General features: G+C 39.1%; 4 protein-coding genes and 1 non-coding gene across 8 annotated transcripts in view; 3 read left to right on the top strand and 2 right to left on the bottom strand.

Moving 5' to 3' along the window:
• Positions 1–2090, top strand: part of LOC121961924 (ADAMTS-like protein 1) — a 105803-nt gene extending 103713 nt beyond the window's left edge. For both annotated transcript variants that reach the window (XM_042512036.1, XM_042512037.1), the window contains one exon: positions 288–2090. In XM_042512036.1, the coding sequence (XP_042367970.1) occupies positions 288–397 (110 nt within the window). In that variant the 3' untranslated portion in view covers positions 398–2090. The remainder of the gene's footprint in view (positions 1–287) is intronic.
• A 322-nt stretch (positions 2091–2412) lies between these two features.
• On the top strand, positions 2413–6465 carry LOC121962245 (NACHT, LRR and PYD domains-containing protein 3-like). 3 transcript variants are annotated; one of them, XM_042512471.1, is made up of 6 exons: positions 2413–2885; positions 2982–4704; positions 5037–5120; positions 5277–5360; positions 5621–5698; positions 5786–6465. In XM_042512471.1, exons 1-6 carry the CDS (start codon positions 2576–2578, stop codon positions 6102–6104), a joined length of 2598 nt encoding a protein of 865 aa, XP_042368405.1. In that variant the 5' UTR covers positions 2413–2575; the 3' UTR covers positions 6105–6465. The 3 variants fall into 3 exon arrangements, with proteins under 3 accessions (XP_042368405.1, XP_042368406.1, XP_042368407.1); XM_042512473.1 differs by having other exon boundaries at positions 2594–2683; XM_042512472.1 differs by lacking the exons at positions 5037–5120; positions 5277–5360.
• A 423-nt stretch (positions 6466–6888) lies between these two features.
• Positions 6889–6962, bottom strand: trnai-aau. The gene has a single exon. It is a non-coding gene; the product is annotated as a tRNA-Ile (tRNA).
• Positions 6963–7724: 762 nt separating this feature from the next.
• larp7 (La ribonucleoprotein 7, transcriptional regulator) lies at positions 7725–14704 on the top strand. The gene is made up of 13 exons (XM_042512775.1): positions 7725–7843; positions 8659–8873; positions 9566–9666; positions 9794–9877; positions 10075–10239; positions 10329–10431; positions 10586–10891; positions 10999–11152; positions 11277–11419; positions 12011–12123; positions 13002–13161; positions 13436–13527; positions 14261–14704. The coding sequence occupies exons 2-13, from the start codon at positions 8672–8674 to the stop codon at positions 14336–14338; spliced, it is 1701 nt and encodes a 566-aa protein (XP_042368709.1). The 5' UTR covers positions 7725–7843; positions 8659–8671; the 3' UTR covers positions 14339–14704.
• Positions 14705–15231: 527 nt separating this feature from the next.
• saxo2 (stabilizer of axonemal microtubules 2) lies at positions 15232–16854 on the bottom strand. The gene is made up of 3 exons (XM_042512670.1): positions 16655–16854; positions 16249–16412; positions 15232–16160 (listed from the first exon to the last, which is right to left on the bottom strand). Exons 1-3 carry the CDS (start codon positions 16852–16854, stop codon positions 15232–15234), a joined length of 1293 nt encoding a protein of 430 aa, XP_042368604.1.
• Between the last annotated feature and the right edge of the window lie 4292 nt (positions 16855–21146).

Raw genomic sequence — 21146 nt, forward strand, 5'->3', positions numbered from 1 at the left:
TGTTTATGTCCTGTTGTTGGTTTTTGTTTGTAACATTTGTCATGACATTCAACTATCCTCCATTGAATTTGTGTGTGTGAGAGAGAAATTTTATATATATGTGTACTGTTGCTGACCCCTCCACAGCAGTAGATTGCTTAGCTTCCATGTCTGACCCCCGTCTGCTTCTTCTAACTGGGGTGTGCTGACTGGCATCTATTGTATGTAACACAACTCCACTTCAAATAATGTGAACGTTCCCTTTAAAATGAGTATTTCTAGTAAACTGTGACATCTGTGTATTACAGCAGGAGAGTGCCGAGACAGCACAAGGTACTGTGAGAAAGTTCGACAATTGGAGCTTTGTGCGCTGCCCCAGTTTAAGAGTCGCTGCTGTCATTCCTGCCGAAACACCTGAAGAGTGCTACGGATGACCTGGATAGGCCAGGAGAGATGCTCAGACAGCCGACAGAGACTTGAAACCTCCATGCCCCGTCCTTACACCCACAACTGTCTTCTATGATCAGCATGGATGGGGAGACCTGAGTGTGGAGGAATGTTTGGATGGTCATATCCAAAGTGGTTGGGATCTAATGTCCTCAAAGATATCATGTGTGGGTTTGAATTTGAAAGTTTTTCAAGGAATGTCTGTTAATGAAGGCTTCAGTTTTACTTCTTTTTTCAAAGTGTGATGTTCATGGAGCTTTCCTAAATTATGCAAATGTAAGCAAGATACATTTCCATTGTTACTAATAGAAAAAAGTTGTGGTGGCTGTATTGTTCCAGAAAGAGGAAGTCACAGTGATGATATCACATGCAGTTTCTCAGTTTTCATGTAAGAATAGAACAACAATTTTTCACCACCATTTCATCTCCCAAATAGGGTGCATATTATCATGCAGTTTACCTTACAAATATGACATTAATGTACTTGTTTTTAACTGATTGACTTCATACCCAGGGATTCTGGGTAGACCCCTAAGCTTTTGATAACCACTGGATAGTCGTGTGTTTATTGAAATGGTCTCCAAACAGTGTTGATAAATAGTTTTGATGCTAAATGAGCTTTTATTATAGGGGTGTGGTATGTTTAAATACAGCACAGTGCTGCATATTCATGGGAAATGGCTAAAAGCCTACGATTTGATAAATGATATGCAGTACATTTGGTATCAGCTACATGGGAAATGGATCATGACCTGTGCTATCATTTTGGGCAATTTAGCACATGTTGATCATAACAATTGGTCAAGTCATTTGACGAGTAAAGAAATTAGGATTGCAGGCATTGTAACTGCAATTTTAGTAGGAAAAAAAATAGGACATGAAAAAGATTTATCTTGCATGGGTTGCACTATGGAGGTATATGACTAAGGCAAGTCAACTTTTGAGAAAAAAAAAAGAAAAGAAAAAAGGACACTTATTTTGCACTCAACTCATCCAAGTCTTTGTTAAGAACATGACTTGCAGAGTTTTTTTGTTTTAGTGTATAGTTACATTGTTTATATATTTTGTTTTGAAGATTTTTTGTTAAAATGTCCCTTTTAACCACTTTGTGACTTTTAAACATGAGGTGAACATTCTCTCCACCAAATTGTTTTGTTGCTTTAGTGCGACATATGAGGAAAACAACAGTTACATTTGACAGTACTTGTGCGAGTCTTTTTGCTTGGACAGATTCCAGTGTTAGTTGAACTTAAAACATGTAAATAAGAATTCTTTGTTACATTTGGATATTGGTTAAAGCAGTAGGGAACTGTTTTAAGGTCATCATTAATGAACCATATTTGTGCCGAATAGGCAGGGTTTGCACTTTTGATATAATGTCCCGAGTTTCACAATGCTTTTCATCATCAAGTGCAACACATACCTTAGCAGATGCTTTTTAGGTGTGATTATTTGACTTTGTGAAAGACAAACATGATTAACATATTACTTATGCTCTTAAGTTATGTAGATATTTGTTTTGTCCTTTAACTATTTATTTTCATGCGTGTTCTTGTGCATAGTTTTGTAAATAATTACAGGGGTGGGTTTTAAGTATTAATTTCCTTCCAGTTTTTTTGATGTGCATGCCATGGGGACCCTCTGCTGGTGAACTGATGTGTAGCTTCCTGCTCATGCCTGGTTAATCATTAAATAAAACCAAATACATTCCTTTTATAATATGTTGTTGTGGTTTTATCCCCTTTTTTCTTGTTTAAATAAAAATCTCACAATCACAATTTGTTAGATTATTAGAGTAAATGTTTGTCAAATCTTTACCCTAATCGAGGAATTCACTCAGCATTAATAATGTAAGGGAGGTTCTACCATGAACCAGCCAAACAAGACATTCAAGGCTGTGTTGTGACGACACGACTCTTTTATCAACACAGCGCACAACACACATCAAAGTAAAAGCACTTCCTCTTTCTGTTTTCACTACGAGCAGCTCACATTCTATTTTTCAGCTGTTGAAGAGGAACATGCATGCTAAACAATGAGGGGAAATTGCCTTATAGCATAAGTCTAGACACCACGATTCAAATTGGAACCTTCAGTAGATCATAACCGGACCTTTCTGCTCTGTGTTGCAGATAGTTTCAGACTAGTTATGGTGGAAACTAATGATTGTAATTCTTGTTTGACGGCACTCGGGGTTCTGCGAGTTTCCCTCGTGGATGAACTGGAAGGACGGATTGACTCCCTCCTTGAAATCTTAGTAAGTCAAGAACTGTTCACTCGTGATGACCGTGAGGAGGTGTTGTGTCTGATGGGGCCCCGAGCAAGAGTGAGAAAGGTGTTAGATATCTTGACGTGTAAAGGAGAGGAAGCAGCTAGGATTTTTTTCTCAATTAGCAGTCGGCAGCAAGAAATACTGACTCACTCCAAAAAAGGCAACACAGACCTGCCTCAATCCATAGGTAAGCAAACTACAGAGATGTCACACGTTCAAGGTTTTTCTGAATGTCAATTATGCTATGTTTTTAATATTTTGAATATGACATCTTCTTTTGCAGAGTACAATAAAGTCAAACAAAAGCATAAAGATGTCCTCACACGTCGGAGTGAGAGCATGCTCTTCTACAATACGCGTCATGGAGAGAAAATCCTTTTTTCCGAACACTATGTCAACCTCTTGTTGGTCGACGGACACCAGGGCTTGGAGGTAAAAAGACATGAGGTGCTGACATTTGGACAAAAGCGACTATCTTTGCAGCAGAAGTCAGCGGTGCATAGAAAAATCGCATCAGCTGAACTCTTTTCAAGTGCAAATGAAAAATGTACAGTCAAGAAAGTTCTGGTGTCAGGGGTGGCCGGCATTGGAAAAACCATCCTGGTGCAGAAGATGTTGTTCGACTTTGGGGCAAACAGGGACCATCTTGCATTTGACTTCATCATCCACATGACCTTCAGAGACCTGAATCTGATCAACAAACCTATAAACTTCCGGGACCTTGTCTTACGTAAAAACAGGCACTTGGCAAAGGAACTGGATAACATTTTAGCGAATGATAACAAATTGCTGATCATCCTGGACGGCTTTGACGAGTTCAGGCACTACAGGAGTTGTGACGTAGATACATTTGTGACTGAGCCAGATGAAGATGCAGAGGTGGTGGAGGTCTTTGGGAGTCTGATGCAAGGTGAATTGCTGCCCAACGCTTCTGTCATGCTCACAAGCCGACCTGCGGCCATCAACCACATCCCTGTAGGCTGTATAGACCGCTTTGTGCTCATCGCTGGTTTCTCCTGGGCTGAAGTTCAAGACTTTTTCTCACGCTATTTCCAGGACAGCGCCATTGCTGAACGCATGTTCGCAGTGGTTTCAGGAAATGAACTTATGCTGACATTGTGCTACATACCTGCATTTTGCTACATTGTGTGCTGCATCCTCAAAGAAAGCAAAGACCTCTGTGGAGAGAGCCCCAAGACCATGACGGACATATATGTGCAGTATCTGGTGGCCTTGCTTCGCTCTCACACTCAGGCAAGAGCCGAAATGTCTCGTCAAGGACAAAGTGAGGGGGGTATCCATCAGCTGTCTGATATTGTGCTGAAGCTAGGTCGACTTGCCTTCCAAAAACTAATGGTGCATCAAACACTTTTCTACAGTAGCGACCAAGATGTCGCAGCGTTAGATGGATGCAGCCTTGTTAGCACCTTCCTTGACAAGACGGTGGCACAAGAGCCTGGCTGCACTGAGGAGGTTTACTCCTTTGCACACCTCACTGTTCAAGAGTTCTTTGCTGCGGTTTATTGCGCAGTGACAGATCACCCTTTACCCGATGCACTCCAGGACACTGCAAATCCAGGGGAGGGCTCTGACAACGGACATTTAGACCTTTTCAGCCGCTTTCTGTCTGGAATTCTCTCTGAGCGCAATGCTAATCTTCTGTCGAGGCAGGTGGGGCTGTGTTGCCAGAAAGACAAAGTGGACATCTGTCGTGAAAGGATCATCAGAGAGCTCACAATTCTCTGTGAGAATGGGAAAAATATCTTAAACCATTTGCACTGCCTGTTTGAACAACAGGACCCCTCTGTGGCCCTTGCTGTGCAACCAAAGACCCTACGAGTTAATGTTAGTGATGAAACACTTGCCCAAATGGATTACAATGCCATCAAGTACTTCTTAAACCGCACAAAGGGTACAATATCAGAGCTGGATCTGACTGGGACAGGAGTAAGCTGTCAGGCACTAAGGGATATTCAGCCCCTGCTGCTCAGGTGTAACAGACTTTGGTGAGTTTCAGGTAAAATTGCATGTTCTCACTCTTTGGAGTCACCAATGCATAATACATATTTCTTTATTTTATTTTTTAACCTGAACCAGAAAGATTGAATCCCACAACTTAGTTTCAATCACGTTTTTGTGGCTGACCTTATTCTTTCACATAGAAACAGAGACATGTGCAGCTCTTTGAGCTGTCTGAGTTGTTGAGGTCAGTGAGGTCAAGAGTTGCCAATAAGGTAGCATATAGCGCTGCATACAACAAAAAGTAAACTGTCAACACCATTAAGTTGAGAAATCCACAATGTGGTTTATGCACTAACTCCACTATTTAATTTTTAAGGCTTGGAGAAAACAACCTTGATATGGACACTGTTGAGGTCATTGCTGATGTGCTGAGAGTGTCGGAAAATATAAGCCACCTAGGGTAAGATGTCAGGTGATTTTACAGATTTTTGTTAATGATGAGAAAAAATGTTTCTATCAAAATGATTACAAGCATTATGCAGATATACAGGGTGTGATCATTCTTTGTGTGAGAGTGTTAAGAAACACCCAGACTATTTCTCACTTCCCATTTTAGACTTGGCTGGTGTGACATTGGAGATGATGAACTTCTGGCTCTTTCTAGAGCCATACGGGTGAAAAAAACGCTTGAAGAATTATGGTATGATACTCATGTAACAGATATCACAATATGGCGTGTCATATATTTGGGGAGATTAAAAGGAAAATGTGGGTTACGGAGCAGCTCTTTGGTGTGGGTGGCATACAAAGATTTTTTTAAGACCCTGTATGGTTCTTTAGAGGTTTTCTAATGTTTCTTTCTCCAGTAATCGAAACTAAAATAAGCTAGAGAACTAGTAGATAATAATTTAAAAACATTTAAAACAACGTTCAGGACATTACTCTCATGTGCTTTCACAGGATGGAGGGAAACCGAGTGAGCTCCAGAGGTCTGTTGTCGCTGAGTGATTTGACCCCAAACCCTCTGAAAAGAGTTGTGTGAGTGTGACTTTTAAAAAATAATTCTAATCCATATTTCTCCAGTTGGGGTTTTCCAAAGCTTTTGTTGATTCCCTTTTTCTACAGAGCCATATGGAATGACATGGCCGACACAGATCCAGACTCCTTTTGCGCCCAAGAAAGTGTAACTGTGAGCTTTACAGATGACAAGATGTGGGAAGCGTGGGGGGAGTGGGTCTTCAAAAGATGTGAGGTCAGCAGCAACGAGAAGTTAGTGATGGTACTGCACAAAGTGTGCAACATATCAGTGCACTGTTTGGAATCCCAGTGGGCAAAGACTTTCTACAAGCAACTATCACGGCTCATCAAGCACAGGCTCGAGTGCTGCACAGAAGATGACATGTGCAAAAGACTCAAAAAGTTTGAGAGCATTTTGAACCTCTGACAGACATAATTAACTTTATGTAGTAAGCTAGAAAATACAGCTCAAATGTCTGTTTGATGCAGAAAACTCTGTTAAAGCATGGTTAAGGCAGGACTAGCCAATATGAAAAAAATATTTTATAAGGTTAAATAACTGTGTCTCGTTATGAGTAGACAAAATGCTATGAAATTAGTGGTAAGACATTTCTTCAACTGAGCTTGCCTAGATGCAAAATAATAGTGCATTTACAGTAAATGTCATGAGACATAAATGCAAAGTCTGATAACCTTAATCAGAGGTGTTTCTAGGATTTGATGTGGATCCTCACCTGGGAAATTATAACTGATAAAAGCTCTATTCTGATGTTTTCTTTTAATGCACTCTGGCACCTTATTTAAAATTCAAACTTTTAATTAAAACTTTTTTTTTTTTTTTAACCTTTCTTATTAACTATGAATTTTTGTGTTAAAAATGTAAGTAGATGTGAGTAATAAGTATTGAGAAGAATACTGAATGTGCTATCATTAAAAAATGTTGCCTTTTCCCTGGAGTTGGAAAATTTGTTAAATGTAGCCTATGTGTTTATGATGGAATGTAACTTATTTAATTTATTCAAGAACAAATATGAACAGAATGACAGGCCCAAAGCTGCCACTGACCTTAGAGATATATTAGACTACACACACACAACTACTATTTGCTGCTGTGTGAACTACTCTTGTGTCCATGGTGGGACGTATGAATAAAGGAACGAATCAACTGGTGTTAAAGTTAGCAATGGGGTTTAAGACCAAAAAAGAGATGATGGCCCGTACGGGGATCGAACCCGCGACCTTGGCGTTATTAGCACCACGCTCTAACCAACTGAGCTAACCGGCCATGTTTACTCGGGCTCATATAAATAGATTATATTGATGAGTACAACCCCTTTATGTGCATGTCAATGCTATATTATCCGGAAAAAAAGCTTCTATACCCGGTTTGACTCATGTGCCGCCTGTTAAGCTGCGATACTGTCTTCTCCGGCCACCCATGACACCAGGACTTTCTTGACTGGACATTTTTCATTTGCACTTGAAAAGAGTTCAGCTGATACGATTTTCCTGCGCACCGCTGACTTCTGCTGCAAAGATAGTCGTTTATGTCCAAACGACACTGATAAAAAAACATTGACCGTTAGAAAAGAACAATGGAAAATATACATGTTTAAATAAAATAGTAAAATGAATAAGTTGGCTATAGGTGTCTGGAAAAAAGACTTATTTATCTACAAACAGGTTGAGTAGAGCTCAGGAGTGGTGTTTTTTTGTCTTCCGAATAAAACCACAAAACATGTGAAACTATTTTTTATGTTTCACTCATGTGACACTATTATAAATTGTAAATTTGAAATGTTTATTTTTGGAGACACTTGAAGACGTTTATCCTTTTCTCTGTTTTAATTTAATTTCGTATATTAATGTATCTACACCTTGTGTATTCCGTTGTTGTTTACAAAATGTACTTTTTAATACAAAATCTGCTTATATTTGTTAGTATTGGTGCACAAATGTCAATAAAATATGCATACGACTCTCCCTTTGTCTTTTATTGTGGAGTACTTTACCGGAAGTAGTTTCTTACATGACGAATTTATTCTGCGACATCTCACTGAACGAAGTAATGCCGTTCTAATGAAGTTAGCTAGCAAGCTAACTCCTTTTCTGTTATTTTTTTGTGTGTGCCGCCGAAAACTAGACTGTTTTCTCGTCTCGTATTAGGTGAGTTCTGTAAATTAGTTTGCTAGTCAAATGTTAAAAGAGAGGTTGACTGATTTTGAAATGTAGTGGGCATGACTGCAGGGTTTTTAAAATGACAACCCGCGAATTGACTGACTAACTTAAACAACTGCTTGCTCAATGTAGCTAACGAACAATTAGCTAGCTACTTTACACTGATAACGTAGTGAAGTATTGCTAAATGTTAAGCTAACTGTGTTTTACTGACCATTTTATTATTATTTGTTGATATAAAGGGCGTGTTCATTGACTTTTGTTTTCTGCATAACCGGGAATTTTCTGGAGCTAATAACAACTGTGTATTTACTAAAAAATATATGTATTTACTAACTAAAATATACGTAAATGGACACAGCTAAGAAGCTTATTGACTCTGCTCTTTCTGTCTGTTATTTGGCACCAGCATTATTCACAACCATGTCATACTGGTCGTTTTTGGTCTGCCAATTTTAATCCACACCCACTAACCATCTGCACTCTTCACTTAAATCTACCTTAAGATGCAAGTGTGTGCAATACTGTATATTGTGCAATATAGCTTGATCAGTAACCTGCAATACTTTATATAGATTGTGCAATATTGTGTATAGTGTATAGTCTGTTTATAGTTGATAAATTCAGTTGTTTTATGTCCATAATATTCTCCTCTTGTGTATATTTTTTATTCTATTTTTAATGTTGCACTGAGCAGCTGTAACAAGTGAATTTCCCCGGTGTGTGGATCAACAATGTATGGCTATCTTATCTTATCTTATCTTCTCTTATCTAACCGTGCATGTTATTGACCTGTGTTGCAGTCTCAACCACAGGATGATTGACACAGAGAGGGGAGCCAGTGATGCTGATACAGCACAGCCCACCAGTAAGAACAAAGACACAGAAAAAAAGAAGCGGTCCCGTGTCAAGCAGCTGCTCGGTGATGTGAAGAAGCAAGTGGAGTTCTGGTTCGGAGATGTCAACCTTCACAAGGACCGCTTTTTGAAAAAACTCATTGATGAATCAGATGATGGATGTGAGAGGCCCTTAATATCAATAAAACACTACATTCATATCAGCCATCACATCATTTAAGGTCCAGTTTGTAAGATTTAGGGGGATTTAGTGGCATACAGCAGTGAGGATTGCAGATTGCAACCAAATGAAACTGCAACTGGTTAGTATTCCTTCAATGTCCAGAGGGACTTTACCTGGAGCTGAATTATCCGCAGAGGTCTTCTCTCCAGAAGAAAACAGAGCAGGCTATTTGAACACTGAATAAAGCAGCTTCACGTTAAAAATATGTATTTCTCTGACGTTGTTGGCTTGTCAGAGACAGGCAGTTCCCACCACAACATGCTAATGTGCACTTACTTTTTTTCTCTATAATCCCTTTGAACTCTGAGCAAATTGGCTTGATTTCTTCCAGCTATCAACTAGGTTGGCAAAGTTGTAAATGTGAATGGAGAAGAATATCTTGAACTAATGTTTGGTTTGTCCATTCTGGGGAAGGACCCCCTCCCCAAGTAGACGGCTCATTGTACAGTTAAAATAAACAAAAACACAACAATCAAAATTTTCAGGTGATTACATGAAAGAAAATATGCTTGTGATATTCCATTTCTGACAGTATATTCCCCCAAATTCTACACACTGAACCTTTTTTGTAAGTTTTGACATGAAGGCATTAGATTTTGTCTTAAATAATGTACTATATGTGCTTTTTAGATGTTGATATATCTGTGTTGGCAAGCTTCAATCGAATGAAGAAGCTGACATGTGACACCAAGCTTATTGCGAGAGCGCTGAAAAATTCATCTGTAGTTGAGGTACTGTGAAGTGACACTTTTCAGTCTTTTTTATGATTTATTCAAAAAAATATTTGAGAGGTTGTAAATGAATCCAAAATAATTTCAACTGAATGGTGAACAAAAATCTATTTCAATTTTGTTTCAGGTTAACCTCGAGGGAAATAAAGTAAGGCGTCAGTTTCCAATTGGAGAAGTCCCAGAGGATGTTGATAGCCGCACAGTCTATGTGGTAAAGAGTTTTATGCTTTCAGTTTAATTTAATTTTGACAGAAATGTTTGGATGACATTTATATGTTCATATACTTTGAGTCTATAAAGAATGATGTTTCCTCTGATTAGTTTGCAGCTGGTTACATAATATGAGTAAAACTCTTGTATCATATAATAACATTTTTTAAATTTTTTTATTTATTTATTTTTTACCAGGAACTTTTGCCCAAGGATGTTACACACGGCTGGATAGAGAGAGTGTTCAGTAAATGTGGGAATGTGGTTTATGTCAGCATCCCCAGATATAAATCCACTGGCGACTCCAAGGGTTTTGCCTTTATTGAGTTTGAGACAGTGGAAGAAGCACAGAAAGCCATCGAGGTGATGACTGATTATTTTCTGAAATATCATAATATAGTGGGGTTTTTTTCAAGAAAAATATTAATGGAAAATGTTGATCTTTGAGACAGGTGCTCAATAATCCTCCTGAAGATGCTCCCAGGAAGCCGGGGATTTTTCCCAAGACGAAAAATAGGAAGCCCCTCCCTCTGCCTGTCGACAATCCACCATCAGGTACAATTCATTTAAATGCATTTCTTTTACATCTTTACTTTCTTTACTGCTTCTCTCTACTGCCTAAAAACCTGAAATCCCAGACTCATGACAAATCTGATCCTGGCATAATATCAAGAAAAAAAGGCTGTTTCATGTCATTCATGTGCTACAGGGGAAGAGGAGGAGAAGAAAAAGCGAAAAAAGAAGAAAAAGAAAGAAGGCGCCACAGTACAAACTCCCGCTGAAGAGGCCACAGAACAGGTGATGGAAGCAGAGCCGTCAGAGCTAAAGAGGAAGCGCTCGGTGGGGGGAGATGAATTGGACGTCGCTGGCACTCAGAAGACACTGGGCAAACTATCTGAGAAAAAAAGGCGACGGTCGCAGACGGCAGAGGGATCTGAAAGTGAAGTACCATCTAAAATGAGGAAGATGAGTGAAAGTGAAGCTGGAGAGAAGGAAAAGGATGTAACAAAGACTAGTAAGTGATCAAGTCTTCCCCTCTCTACACTTTGTCTTTTAAAACAGTTTTTACATCAATGAAAGCACGAGCCAGTTGTTGTGTTTGCTGTGTTATTTCCCTTTTAGAACCGCCCACTAAAAGTGACACAGAGAGAGGTGTTGAGGAAGGGAAAGAAAACAGAGATGATTCAACAGTTAAAGCAAAGAGGAAGAGAAAAAAGAAACACAAGGAGAAACTGAAAATCGGGGAAGAAGTCATCCCACTCCGGGTTCTATCAAAGTAAGATAGCACATCCCTTTTTCTTCATGGACAGGGAATTCAGTTAGAGGTGAAAATCCTTTCAGAATTCAAACGAATATAACACACTGATGAATGTCTTTGTTCCTCTTTTGTGCACATTAAGGAAAGAGTGGCTGGAGTTAAAGGATGAGTATCTAACCTTGCAGAAGCGCAGCATGACGTCACTGAAGAAATGCATGAATAAGATTGATCACAAAGAGCACAAGAGTCTGATGGAGACAGACAGTCATCCTCCAGATGGGAATGGTGAGTTTGCTCTCCACCAATTCCATGGATTCATGTTCAAATGGACAAACTGCAGACTGTCAAAAACGGGTAAAACACAAGTGGTGCTCAACCCTTGGAGAGCTTTGATCAACGTCATATTTGTGATGCTGCCTTCAGACACCTCTCACAAGGATTTAAACATATAAGACCTGAGAAAATTAGTTTGATTTTATTTGAAAACAAAGGAAAAAAGGTAATGAGCAACTTGGCAAGACACGTGGTGAACATTGAAAAAAAACAAAAACAAATTAGTAAAAGGTGACAAGAAAACGACTTGAAAAATACAATCCATCAAAAGGAAAACATAAATTAAAAAACTAAATATGTCATTCTTACAATAATATATTTTAAAAAATGCTCTTTCTTAAGATAATTTTCCTCTCTCTTTTTTATTTATTTTTTTTGCTTTTTAAATTGTCAGTTACATGTTTTCTGGTACATTTCAGAACTGTTGCATTTACCTTCAGTTTTATCAGTGACGATGACATGAAGACAGTAAGCTGTGTGTTAACATCACTGGTTCTGATCTATTTTATGCTATACTGTTGCTTTATGTTTTTCTCCTTCTAGTTGAGAAGAGTAACAGAAGTGAGAAAGCGATGAACCAAGGTCCTCAGTTTACCAGTGGTGTTATCATGAAGATTACAGACAACAAGCCGCTACCAGGGAGGAAGTTCATCAAAGTACAGTATAACTCAGTGCTCTCTTGTCAGCCTTACTGGCAAAAATCATATCATCTGTATTTGGTTATCAGATTCTACAAATACAGAAAACTATCTGACTCTTATATGGAGGCTGGTCTATCTATTGTTTGGATGTAAAAGCAGCACTTGGACAGTTTGTTACAGATAATTGATTGTTAAAAATTGAACCTTTTGATATTCAAGAACGTTTTGATCACCAACAAATTTAGCCCCAAACTTTACTGTGTGAGACTGATCCTAATTCATGGTAAAAAAAACAAAACAAAACAAAACAAAACAAAACAAAACAAAACAAAGATTTCCCATTACCAAAGGCTTTCTGCATGTCATTAAAAAGTCTTAAAATGCCTTAAATCCATTTATCCATAAAATTTTGAAATCAAAGAGTTTTTTTTTTATTTCTACATTTTATCTAAGCTCATCATCTTTAAATTTATTTTTGTCGAAGTGAGTGGAGTTCTTCTGCATGGACATCCACATTTCTGATGTTGCAAATCTTTACATTTACCACTGAACCTTGAACTGTCTTTACTTTACACTTACTCTGATCTGTTGGCAAAATGCAGATTAATGCAACTTGCTCTAATAACCTTATTCCTACATAAAACCTAGCTCTGCGTGGGACCACATATATACTACCTACCATCATACTTACCTTACCTGTAATGGCCATTTGTACAAAAATCAGTCTTAAAATTGGTTACATTTCAAGTTTTTTAAGACCTCCGCTAGATCAGTGTCTGATACCGGTAGACACCAAGTGAAGCAGTTGTAACTGTTCAATGTCATCACACACAGATGCAAGATTTTATCAACATTAACTTTATTTGTGCTTGTCTGTGGGTTATTTTGTGTAGGATGCTCTGTGCAAAATATCCCCTGTGGCATACATCGACACCTTGGAGGGAGACTCTGAGGGTCACATCCGCTTTCACACCCCCGAGGAAGCTCAAGCCGTGAGCGACGCCAGAGAAGAGCTACAGAAAGAGCACAGCTGGAAGCTTGAGATTCTCTCAGGTATGACTTTTTATTTCCTTAGTTCAGGGTAGAAATATTTGTGGATAGAATGTGAGCACCTCTAATCCCCCCCCCCCCCGAGTTGAGGACAGCTTGTGGATGACTGAGCATGTTTTTATAATTGATGAATGCAGAAATTATTCATTGGGACAGCGCCCATCAGGTCATCTCAAGTTCTCTGTTTTTTAGAGGGTTTCTTAAGAATTGTTGATTGGATTTTGAGTCATGAGTAATGACGTTAACATAATAAAAATCCATTCAATGCCTTTTAAAGGTGACAATGAACAAAGGTACTGGCAGAAGATCCTAGTGGACCGCCAAGTCAAGCTGAATCGTCCAAGGGAAAAGAAACGCGGTACAGAGAAGGTGAGATCCCCCTTTACATTTTTAAACAGAAAAATATATCCATGCTACTGTGCACAGTGATATATTATTGATCGAATATTCAATTCCGTGTATCAACAAGATGTTTACAGTAAGCTGTATTAGTTCTTAGCAAAAATATGAGAAATCCAGATAATGTATTTAGGATGTGTAATCTTAAGCTGTGACATTGTTTTGCCAGATATGGTAATGCATATTTCATATACACTGTTTCATGTAGTAATATGTTTGTATGTTCAGAATGCCTGTACAGGAACTGTGACATGCAGTACCACCCGCACATGTGACCACTTAGTTTTGCAGCCTGACCCGAAACTGTACATTTTACATTGACCATGCGGTGTTATTCAAGGAACACAATTTAATTGAATATTTTTTGCTCATTCTTATCATTTTAAGCAGCACAGTTTCACAGTTAATGTGCCTGCACTCTATTTAAGTGGTTTTCATAACCAGTTAGTGCCAACACACAAAGCCAGCATTTAGAGGATTACATCGTTAAAACATTGCATTTCATTTTATTTTGATAAATCTATCATCCATCACTCACAATCAGGCTTACAAGCTCTGTGTTTCCAGAACTGTACCTGGAAAAACAGTTTAAATTAAAGTGAACACAAAATACAACCCGCGAATCACCCGTGCAGGACTCTGGTGCTTCCCCTTTATTTATTTGCAATCACATCTAATTTCTTATTTCCCTGTCACACTTCAGCTCATATCCAAAGCCGAGAAAATCATCCTCGCCCGCGCAAAGGAGGCTCACAAGCACATCCGTTTCCAAGACGACTGACAGCTGCCGAAACTAGTTTTTGACAACCTTACATGTTTAACTATGTCGACTTGACATGATGTGATTTGAAGAGGTTAATCGATCTTAGCTGGAAGAGAACTGTATGAGAACATGAAGAAGTCTAAACAAGTTAATATTTTTTGTTTGCACTGAAGTGCCCGAGAGAATGCTGCTGTGCACATAGACGGTTAGGCAACATTTTTTTTTAATTGAAACCCCTTTTTTTCATAGAGAGATTCTGTATATGATGTAAATATCATTGATATAGAAGTTCTTCCAGTTAAGACATGGACAAGTCATGACATTTCCTTTTGAGGATATTTGTCGTTTTGTTTTTTAATAAAATGTCATTATTTGATTATTAAATTGTTTTGTTTTTTTAATCAGTTGTGCTTCTTATTAAGTCTGTATGAGAGTAAAAAATGCTTTCCATAACAGGAATAATGGATACCAACCATCATGTACTCAACCCTGCTATTACAATGAATTATTGTACTTTAAAGGGAGCATTCATCCCAGATGAAAAATCAAATATTTGGTCCAAATTATGGTTTTGAATCTTTTGCAAAGTCACTGGCTAGGAGATGTTTCAGTTGCAAAAGTGTTAATTTATACACTGCTCATTAATTGTTATGATAGGCCACATTTAGCTGTCTAACTTATAAAAACTTGTTTCCCAAATGCAATCTGAATTCTCTTCAGTTAAGTAGCTTACATAACACTGAAAATGAGTTGTGCTGCGGAGTATCAGTGAGATGCTTAATGGTATAAAAATAGCTGCCGTTACATAATCTCAGTACCATTTATGGCTTTTATTGGTGTGAAGTTTGAAACTACCTGAGGTAATGTGTGGCAGCCCGACATCTCATCATCAGCCTGCTTTCTAGGAAACCTTAGCTTCTGCTAGAAACCATGCAGCTGATGATTTGGTGGCCCTGAGGGGGCTCCTCACAAATGCCGACGTCAGCCCAAGTCACCCCTCTGTCCACAGAGGTGGTCCAGTACATCCTGGATTCTTCTGTCCCATTGGAGATGCATTCCAAGCCAGAAAACGCTTCGTGCTCCACAGGACGTTGAGGTGTCTTGGTGGTGTTACAACTGGAATCACAGACTGCAGACTGCAGGCTTAAAGGCTTTGGGTTGGTTGTGCAGCTCTCGGCAGGCTTAGCTGAAAAGATGGTTTTCTTGGGCCAGTCCAACTGTTGTTTACAGACAATGGGGAGACGTCGCGGTGTGTTCCAAACTTTGTAATCCTCCATCATGGTGGTCGTCGCTTGAAAGGGCTCCTTGTTTTTCCCTCTGGGTTTCACAGATGGCAAGATTGGTTTGGTGCGCTCGCACTTGTGTGCCGTGTAGTCCGCATGAGTTGTGGAGAGGTAGTCCTGATCTGCAGATGGACTGGCTTCTTTGGCTTTGCCTTGGCTGTGGAACTTAGTTTCAAGGGACCAGGTCTTGATTTGCTGAAAACGTTCATTGGCTGGGTCAAAATGTTCTTGGTTTTTGTCCCAAACATCCTTTGGCCTCACGGACACGGCGGGCTCTGAAAGTAGACCTTTGGTTTGGTAGACGGGCTTCTCTGTGCGTCTCCTAGGCTGCGCTGGATAGCTGACATAATCCAATCTGTAGCTGGTGACGCTTTCAAAAGGATGTAGAATTTGTGTCTGTGGGACTGGTGTGGAATTGGTTTCGACTTGAACAGATTTTTTCTGCAAGCCACTTTCTTTGGAAGCGCAGTCTGTAACATGTAATCCTTGGTTGACTTTCAAGCTGTCGGACAGCTTAAATGGCTGAAGCTTGTTTGCTTTCCATGCTCGGAAATCATCTGAAAATAAGAAACAGCAAGTGTGGATGTGTATATTTGTTGTTTTACACTAATGCGTTGTAAGACTATGGTTGTTCAAATTGCTTACTTTTGTACACTGATGTGTAGTCCACCTTGGATGCCATCTGGTTCACTGCAGAGCGATAAGGATTTTGTGGCGTGCTGCTGCATCTCTGTTGGCCACTGGGTGGCAAAGATGGCTGTGGGGCCTTTGGTGGATGTTTTATCCATTTGTGGGTCACATGGGATGATCTGAAACACATGGTAATGATGTGAGATTTGCCAATTTTTGCTCCAGAAATGTTTTTTCCAGGTGTGATTTAAAACACTTCTAGCCCCTCAAATCTGACGTGTACTCTGTAAATAATATGCAAAATGACTTCCACCACCTCACCTGGGGCAGCCTAGACATGTAGCACCCAGGTGCAAACATTGTGCCTCACTGACCATTAGTCCCCAGAAGTGGAGCGACTTTACATGTCTTCAGATCTTACCTTAGAGTGGTCATATTGGCACTTGTGCCTTTCAGTGCATGGTGAGGGTCTTTACGTGTTGAACTTGTGACCACAGGCACATGGCAGCGTGGAGGAAGGAACCTCTCCTGGTACTCCGTGGTCATGGAGGACCGTGTCTGCGCTCTCTGATGGCCGGGCTGCTTCCTGGATGTCAAGGCAAGTTTATTTAACTCTTTCATCTAGGAGGTAATTGTGAGCTAATCTACAAAAGAAATACAAGGCATGAAGAAGAATAAAAAAAACAACTGTACTGTTAATTGGAGCAATTTTGGAATATATATACCATTTGGTTATTGACTGCACAACCCTCTCGCAGCCCAGAGCATACTCTGGGCACAGACAAGGCAGCAGAATGCCAAACACAGCTTAAGTGTAACCTAACCATTGATTGTGATCAGGCTAAAAGTTACTTTTCAATGGTTTCTGCTACAGCTGCTTCTCTCGTCCATTTATCCGATCAGCTCTGACTGGATCAACGGATCAGTTGTCCACCTTGAGATTCAAACTCTTAAAACTGCGGCTGAGGAAAAAAAGGAAATCGTGATGTGTTCTGCCTGCGCTGCATTCATAAAGCTGCAAAAACAACCCAATTTAGGGAGCGGGCACGGAATGATTAAAAAAAGGGATTTGTGGAGAACTGAGATGCTCAAAATTGTCACAGAGACAAAAAAAGACAACAAAAACATGCAACTGAACTGCAAAGAGATGTAAAAACGAGGAAAATGTGCAAAACAACCAAAAAACAAAATCACCCCAGAGAGACATCTAGACCTCTAAAGGCACAAAGAGATGCAACACAAAAACATAAAAATATATCTGTGCCCTGGTACCCATTGTCTAATAGTCTTCCCAGGGATAAAATAACATGTTTGACATTGCATGTGCTTTCTTTTAAGCAGCACCTTTCAACAAAAACAATCAAATAGCATTTATTTTGAGCCTATATAATAATAAGTAAGACAAGAGTTGTACACCCTCTAGAATCAGCATAAAAGCCCTGCAGGAATAAAGGTGATCACACATTTTTAGCAGAATACCCCAAGAAATATATCCTGCAACTGTAGTTCACATAATTCTATTCAAAACCAGGTAAAATAAAAAAAAACAACAACCCCAAAAACAAGCAGGTCACGAGCTAATTTTCTTCAAGAAACCCCAAGGAAAACTGCTATCTTTCTATAAATAAAGCATTATAAATAGATGACCTCACCTCATAGATGTGGCTTGCTGAGTGTCGTTTTGCTGCCTCATGGTTTTGGGGTGCGTCGCTCGTGAGGCGCTGCCCCCGGTGCGCTTTTTGGCGTCCTGTGGCTCGGAGTAGTTGCAGCCTGCTCTGTGACTGAGTGCTGGAGGCCTAACGCATATGAATTATTGACCGGAGGGACACGGGGTGTGTGTTGAACGAGAGTAGCACGCAGCGACCGAGAGCTTCTAAAAATAAACACCAGTGGATTACTCCGTGATGCGGGCCCGTTGTCAAGGCGAGGACGCTACGAGTGATGATGCGCTTTTTGGCGCGTGAAGAGGATTTCAAACCATCTGTAGTAATCTTACATAAAGTGGAGGAACCACTTTTTAAAATGACACAAAGCACTCCATCAACATGTGAGATTATGTTGCTTTTTACAGCATTTTTTCATGTTTTAATATGCTGAATATACAAAGTGCAGTCGGGTCGTGCATTTTTTTGCAACGTGAACGCAGGACTCCATCTGTTAATTTGTAGCATGTCCAAAAAAAAAAAAAAAAAAGGAGAAAGTGGATAGAAACGCACGTGCACAAAAAAGAATCACCGTGGATTTTTGCCACACAAAAATGTTAAATTATGGATTATTAACATAACATTAAGGGCAGTTCTGAGTTTGTCCGCTAGATGGCGCCCAAAGCTTTAATAACACATAGATACCATAGGGTTCACACTGTTACTTAGGAGTCTTTCTGGGCACCTACATTGACAGAAATTATGACGTTTGGAATAAAGAGCAAGACAACATATATCTGGAGTAACATTAGAATATAGCTAGTTGAGTGAGAATGAGATGAGCCATTTTTTTATGCATTACAACCAAAGCTGTATAAATATACTTCTTAAATTTGCACATTGGCTCTACAACAGCTTAAAGAAACCATATACACTTGACCTCTTTACAATATTAAAAACATTTGGCAAAATACATATAAATACAAGGAAAGTTACAAAAACAAATCAAAACAGGGAAGGAATGAAACAAAAAGAAAAAATACTTAAAGAAAAGAAAAAAAGACATTCCTTAAAAAGACAGCAAAATCCTTGATAATGTGTAGACTACCATGCGCCGTAATATCTGAATAAATACTGGCCATGTGTGGTTTTGCAATGAGGAATGTGAAGATGGTCAGCCTGTGAAGTTATTGATATTTTTAGACTGACATTACAGTATTTGTGTTAATATTCTGTACTATTCGGCAATTCTTAGTCCTAATGCTAGACATATTTTATACAGCTGTATTAATGCTGTATGGTGGAGAACTCTCAGAAGCATCATTTAGACCTTGACATAACTGCAGCTTCCATAGATTTTCAGTTACAGAAGAAATTCTGATATATCAGCCCTGTAAATGAATTATCAAATAATTTCAATGAACTGTTAAAATAGCTCTTTGATTTATAGGTCTTCAAAGAACCTGTGAGTCAAATGCACATTAGTAATTGGGATACATTTAGACAGTTTACTCAGTCAGATTGAAATAATAGTAATGGTCATGTTGTCCATAGTAAAGGTCTTGCACACCTACACAGGTGTTTTCAGTTATTCTGGTTGATTTGACCTCAAGATAGGAATCACATGAAGTCAGAGAATCAACCAGTAAGAATCAGAGAGGGGAATGTTGTTCCGCCCCAGCAGGAGAGCAGCAGATGCCATTCAAGCCTTCTTTTCCCCCAAAGAGGCCAAATCCGGCAGATTATTACAATCACCTGTGTGCATGTCCAAATCTCCCTTATTTTGTACTGGTTATCTGATGCATTTTATGTAAAGATTTTGCATACAAAACCTTGAGATTATGAAGCAAAACAATCACTCCACTGTCTTTCTGCTACTGTTTCTAGTGTGCTTTAGGATTGCTTATGTGAAGTTGCCTCTAACACTATTCTAAAAGAATGGATGTGTGTACTTTTGTGGACATATTGTTCTCCATATAAACTGTTTAACTCAGATCCAAATACCATGCCAGTGAGGTTATGTCTAATTTTAAAAAGAAATATCTTAATAAACCTGGCCCATAAATGAGACTTAAACTTAAAGTTCAGGAGTGTAGGTCTTTTAAGAGTCTGTATAAAAGCTTGATTGTTTGGGGAACAAAAAAGGGACAAAGGGTGTCAAATGATAACTCATGGAGAACTCAGACTTCACTCACATCCTTCATTTTCTCTGGCTGATTTTGAAGATATCTTTTCATAGAGAAACATTAAAATGCAAAAAAGATGGAAAGAGGAACCTCAGATTGAGAAGTCTGGACCCTGGAGAGGTTTATGGATATTTGAAGTCGTTCCCCATTAAGAATTTCTCACTGCATCTGAAAAACGACTTCTTTATTCTGAGTCACTCAAAGTACACTTTCACATCTTGGAATGGATGAACAGTGTGGGGGGACAGATGCTGATATTGTTGTTCATTGAATACCGCTCATGACTAGCTCAGAATGAAAACGTCAGTCTGCACATTTAACTGAAAGTGCAGCCTTGAGTGTTGATGACAGAACTCTTGTTGTATTGATGCTAAAGTAAGCTCAGTAAATAGATTATAGATCTGTGTGCCACTCAGACAGCTTGTTGAGTTATGAATGTGGATTAGAGTTGATGCAAAGTGCAAAAAAAAAAAAAAATCTTTATTTCTGTCAGTAGTTTAGTTTGAAACCCTGCATGAATTTCTTCGAAGTGATTTTGTACCCCTACCTTGTGCCAGTATCATACAATTTGAACCACTCATTATATGCACTTTCTGCTACGGTGCTATCCAACTACACAAAACATCTTTTTAGAATTCAAGCCATTACACAGCACAGGAGGGACACAGACAGCGAGGGTCGCTAAACGCCTGCATCTCTGCTCGAGCGCTGCTGGCTCTTCTCTCTCCACATGATGTCTATTGAACACAAGCAATCGATAAGATGTGCTCTTTTTCTTGTTTTGCACAGTTTAGTTCAGTGCCTTTAACCACAAAAACCAGAGAAACATTTCTTTTAATATTTTTCGTGCGTTTTTACGCAGCGCCATGGACAAAAAACAAACTGTTTAGCATGCATTATTTGCAGAAATTGTTTTAAAGTTTAAACACGGTATGATTCATTATGTTGAACGTGTTTGCTGTGGTGCAGCGCTCTCACAGTAAAAGATATTTTTACAAAAATGCAATTAATTGCATTTTTACGCATCGTTCCATAACTTGAGATGTTATAGGAATGCAGTATAAATGCACTTCATGTCGACTAA

Source organism: Plectropomus leopardus, chromosome 23, assembly GCF_008729295.1.
Source record: "Plectropomus leopardus isolate mb chromosome 23, YSFRI_Pleo_2.0, whole genome shotgun sequence".
Taxonomy (NCBI): Eukaryota; Metazoa; Chordata; class Actinopteri; order Perciformes; family Serranidae; genus Plectropomus; species Plectropomus leopardus.